At 43.1% G+C, this 5,128-nt stretch overlaps 1 protein-coding gene across 1 annotated transcript; it reads left to right on the top strand.

Annotated features, from left to right (window-relative positions):
• Positions 1 to 228: 228 nt before the first annotated feature.
• CALHM6 (calcium homeostasis modulator family member 6) lies at positions 229 to 2,449 on the top strand. The gene is made up of 2 exons (XM_082668797.1): positions 229 to 1,017; positions 1,978 to 2,449. Exons 1-2 carry the CDS (start codon positions 271 to 273, stop codon positions 2,398 to 2,400), a joined length of 1,170 nt encoding a protein of 389 aa, XP_082524923.1. The 5' UTR covers positions 229 to 270; the 3' UTR covers positions 2,401 to 2,449.
• Positions 2,450 to 5,128: the final 2,679 nt, after the last annotated feature.

A 5,128-nucleotide genomic window follows, 5' to 3' on the forward strand; every position in this document is an offset into this window, starting at 1 on the left:
TTCTTGCAATTGTTTGGTCTGACTGAGAGTGGGTTTAGGAGCCAGGGTGGCTGCCATCGAGGAAAAGCTGGTGTTTTTCCCAGTTTATCCAAGTAAAAAGTATTCATTTGGTGACTGCATAGGGTCATTAAGGGTAAGGAAAGTCCCCTTGTCAGGAGGAAACAAAACTCACAGTGGAACAGGGCCTATCTTCCCTCAGAGTTCCGGAATTGAGGGATAAAGGTCACCAGTACCTCCGCTTCTGGAAAGGCATGAGTACTAGGGAGGTCAATGGTGTGTGTGTTTGAGTCTGCCGCACCTGGTCTGGTTGAAATAAGAAAGCGAAAGCTCAGGAAACCCAGAGAAGACCCTTTCTTTTTTGGAAGGCTTGGCTTAGCAGAGCAGGGAAAACCCCAGACCCCAGACCCTCCCCCCAATCATTCGAGGAGCTGGGCAGCGAAGAGGCAGAAGCACACGGGCACATCCACGGCGCCCTGGGGTAGGAGACCAATGGAGAAGTTTAGGGCGGTGCTGGACCTGCACCTCAAGCACCGCAATACGCTGGGTTACGTCCTGGTGAGCTTGCTGACGGTGGGTGGGGAGCGCATCTTCTCCACCGCGGTGTTCCAGTGCCCGTGCAGCGACGCCTGGAACCTGCCCTACGGCCTGGTCTTCCTGCTGGTACCGGCGCTGGCGCTCTTCCTCCTGGGCTACGTGCTGAGCGCGCGCACCTGGCGCCTGCTGACCGGCTGCTGCGCGCCGGGCGCGCGCACTGGCTGCGGCGCAGCGCTGCGCGGGGCCCTGGTGTGCGCGCAGCTCAGCGCTGTCGCTGCGGTCGCGCCGCTCACCTGGGTGGCCGTGGCGCTGCTCGGGGGCTCCTTCTACGAGTGCGCCGCCAGCGGGAGCGCCTTCGTGGCGCGGCGCCTGTGCTTCGGCCGCAGCCCCGGCTGCGCGGACCAGCTGCCGCTGGTGCCGTGCCATCAGGTCCAGGCTCCCGACGTGCAGGACCTGCAGAAGGAGCTCAAGGCCCAGTCGCAGGTCGGGCGCCCGCGCTGGACGCGCTGGGGGGATCGGAGAGGGACGGGCTTCTACGGGGATGGACGGGGGAGGTAGAAATGCGTGCCCTTTCTCCAGACATACGACATCCGGAGACTAACTAGAATGGTTGTTGACTTCTCGTGAGCCGATAGGCATTCCTTCCTTCCTTCCTTCCTCCCTCTCTCTTTCTTTCTTTCTTCCCTCCCTCCTTCCTTTCTTTCTTTCTTCTTCCTTTCCCCTAACTCCCTTCTTTCCTTCCTTTCTATCTCGGTGCTTTTTCTTTTCTTTTTTAAATTGAAGTACAGTTGATTTACAATATCGTGTTAGTTTCAGGTGTACAGCACAGAGATTCAGTTATACGTGTGTGTGTATCCTTCTTCAGAGTCTCTTCCCTTACAGGTTATTACAAAATATTGAGGATAACTAATTAACGGGAGAAAGGCACTTGGGCACTCGTATAGTGTCAGGCATCCACTCTGTACCAGTCACCGTGCTGGGCCCTTTACTTCCTTTATTATTCTCTTCTGTCTTTACAGTGAATACACTGAGTCCAGGTCAAGTTGCTTGTCCAGTCAGAATTGTTACAGTAAAATGAGTCTGCCTGGCTCTAAAGCCATCACCCCACACTACTTCTGGGCTTGTAAAGCTAAGAGGTTCTTGGAAATGAATGTTTGTTTCATTGGATTTTCTGAAATTCCACGTTTTGAGTTCCAGGGATTCGACATATAAACTCCTCCTTGGGCCCTTGACATGCCTTGGAAAATGACTGTCTTGTCAAGTGAGCACTTGTACTGAGGGGTTCGAGAGGTTACTGCCACTTCTTTCTCGTAAGGGATTAAGACCTAAAGCTGTTGCTTGTTCATCATCATAACTCTAAGTAGTTCACACTTTATCTGAGGATTTAAAAATTTCTAAAAAAAAAAATGTGACTAAATTGCTATTTTGTTGTGTTTTCTGAAGGTGTTGGGCTGGGTCCTGATAGCAGTTGTTATCATCGTCCTCCTGATTTTTACATCCATCACCCGATGCCTATCTCCAGTTAGCTTCCTGCAGCTGAAATTTTGGAAAATCTATTTGGAACAGGAGCAGCAGATCCTTAAAAGTCAAGCCACAGAACATGCAACCAAACTGGCAAAAGAAAATATCAAGTGTTTCTTTGAGTGTTCACATCCAAAGGAATACAACACTCCAAGCATAAAAGACTGGCAGCAAATTTCATCACTATATACTTTCAATCCAAAGGAACAGTACTACAGCATTTTGCACAAATATGTGAACAGAAAAGAGAAGAATCAAAGTATCAGATCTTCCAAAGAAGATGTGGTGGTTCCTGTTCTTGGCTTTGTAGATTCATCTGATATGAACAGCACTCCAGACTTATGACCTTATGAATAGGAAAAAAGTTCTTTTGAGTTATTGATTCATTAAAAAAATAAACATTGGTATTGTTTATGACTTTTTCTTTTGGTCTTCCAAATTATGGAAACATAGCATATTAAATCAAATAAAAATTTAGAACTTTATCTCTTTATTATATTATAAGAAAAAAAGGAAGCAAAGGTAAATGGTTCACTCAAAGTGACAACCTGGAACTAAATCAGAATTTTTATATCCCTAGCCTAGGGTATTTTTCACTGAAAAATAATGCTGCTTTCAAATAAAAGAATTTAGTAGCAAAAACAGCAAAATAACAATTGAACTTCAGACCTTTCTTTTAGGGTATTTGATTTCAAATTCACTTTCATGCAGACAGCACATCGTTTGGTACTTTAAAATACTGGCATTTTATGGCTACTAAAACAAAATACAAAATAAAATCATCATGAAAAGGGAAGTAAATTTTTTTAAAAACAAAATTTGAAAAACTATGATAATTGCAGGCATAACCTGTATTTAGTTTGTAGGATCAGAAGGAAATTTTTAAAGCTGTTTATTGTGGTAAATTTCAAATATACACAAAGGTAGAAAGGATAGTATTATGTACCCTCATATGGTCATTACACAGCTTCAATGGAGTGGGGAAGTCAGCTAAAACCTACACCATACAAATAAATATAGAAATACAAATTGTGAGCTGGTTTAGATTGAGGAGGAGGGGATTGAGGAGGTCTGTGAGAAACTGAAATCTGTAGAGTCAGAGAAGAGCATTTCAGTTTGCAGAACAGTATGTACAAATGTGGAGGTGAGGAAGATCTTAGTACAGTCAGAAGCCTTAAAGGCGACTAGAGAAAATGTGCAAGGGACAGCTCGTGCAGCCCCTCGAAATCATGCAAAGGATTTTGGTTTTCATCCTATGAACATCTCAGGAAGATTGATCTGCTTTTCTTTTTATTTATTTATTTATTTATTATTTTTTTTGTGGTACGCGGGCCTCTCACTGTTGTGTTGAGGCGGACTCTCAACCACTGCGCCACCAGGGAAGCCCTGATCTGCTTTTCTTGTGGGAAAAGGAATGGCAGGGGGAAGAGGGAGAGCCAGGGTGGAAATGGAGAGATTAATCAGGAGGCTACTACAGGGGAAATAGGTGGGAGTGAACTTGAACCTGGTTGATGGTGATGAAGACAGAAAAAGAAGACAGATTCAAGGTAGACTTTGACAGCATTTGTTGATGGAAAGGATGCAAGGATGTTTTTGAGAGCAAAAATATCTATAGATAAAATTCTGTTGCTTGATAATGCCAGGACTTTCCAGGGGATCTTAGACTGTCATTCCTGTCCATCTCCCAAATTTATGGCTGTTCTGTGTGTTTAAAAAAATGACTTATGAAAACTTTGCAAAACAACTAAGCACAGATCATATTTAGCCCTTCTTCCTCTTTTGGCAGATCCTTGCTCCTGCTTCTATTTGCCCTTTGTTGCATAGGGGCCATTAAAAAGTACTGGTCAGTAGAGCTGAATATCCTGTTATTGAGAGTCATATATTGCAAGAAAGTTGGCAGAGAAACTGCATGATCAGTTCTTTTCTATTCCCTAATGAAGAGTTTTGAAAATCATAACATGACTACTTTCATTTTTGCTTCCCTTATTTTAAAATTTCTTTAGTATATTCTTCTCTTCAACATTTTTTTTCTGGCCTACCATTTATACTTATGTATAATACTGTCTTCAATAGTCTCACGTTCCATTTTATTGACTTATGCTACACTTTCTCTTGCACGGTCTTTAATATTGTTGTGAAAGTATATATGCTTAAGATAAAAAATGATGATGGAGAAATGTGTGAAAGAAAAAGTGAAATCACCTCATTCCTTTGCAATATGTTCTTCCCAGGGAAGCTGTATACTCCATGTTTAGATAAATATTATCTCATACTATAAATGTGGCTCTGCACATTTTTCATATAAAATATCATAGTTCCATGTATATATACATAACAATTTACCTCCTGAAAAATTACTGCATAGTATTCTACTGATTAGTAGGATATGATTCCTTTTTTGTTAAAAAAAAATACACACACATGCACACATTCATAAAGTATATAAAGATAGGCACAAAATTGTCAGATTTGGTCAATTCTGAGGAATAATAATGGGTCAGGGGATTCTTTTGAACCTCATGCACTTTTTTTTTTTTTTTTTTTGCGGTACACGGGCCTCTCACTGTTGTGGCCTCTCCCGTTGCGGAGCACAGGCTCCAGATGCACAGGCCCAGTGGCCATGGCTCACGGGTCCAGCCGCTCCGTGGCATGTGGGATCTTCCCGGACTGGGGCACGAACCCATGTCCCCTGCATCAGCAGGCGGACTCTCAACCACTGCGCCACCAGGGAAGCCCGAACCTCATGCACTTTTGATCTTTGGATTTTAAAATAATAAATAATAAATATTAAGAGTATAATTAGAAACGATTAAAAAGAACCCTTACTACTGGTGTAGGGTTTTACAGTCAATAAAGAGGTTTTGCATCTTTCACTTCATTTTATTTTCAGGAGTTTGTGGAATACCCATGAAACATATCACTCACACTTACAAGTAAGGAATCGAAGGTTAGAGAAGTCACGTTGCTAGGCCAAGGTCACATGGTAGAACCGAAGCTAAGGGACTGCTCCTCTCTGGATCATGTAGTTCAAAGTGGCCACTTGGCTGTTTTTATTACTGGGTTAGATTTTTTC

This window comes from Grampus griseus (assembly GCF_964374135.1).
Source record: "Grampus griseus genome assembly, chromosome: 13".
NCBI lineage: Eukaryota > Metazoa > Chordata > Mammalia > Artiodactyla > Delphinidae > Grampus > Grampus griseus.

Coding starts and splice junctions, on each gene's coding strand:
- CALHM6 (XM_082668797.1), top strand. CDS start 271: ATGGTGTGTGTGTTTGAGTCTGCCGCACCTGGTCTGGTTGAAATAAGA. Junction 1,018..1,977: donor AGCTCAAGGCCCAGTCGCAG/GTCGGGCGCCCG, acceptor TGTTTTCTGAAG/GTGTTGGGCTGGGTCCTGAT.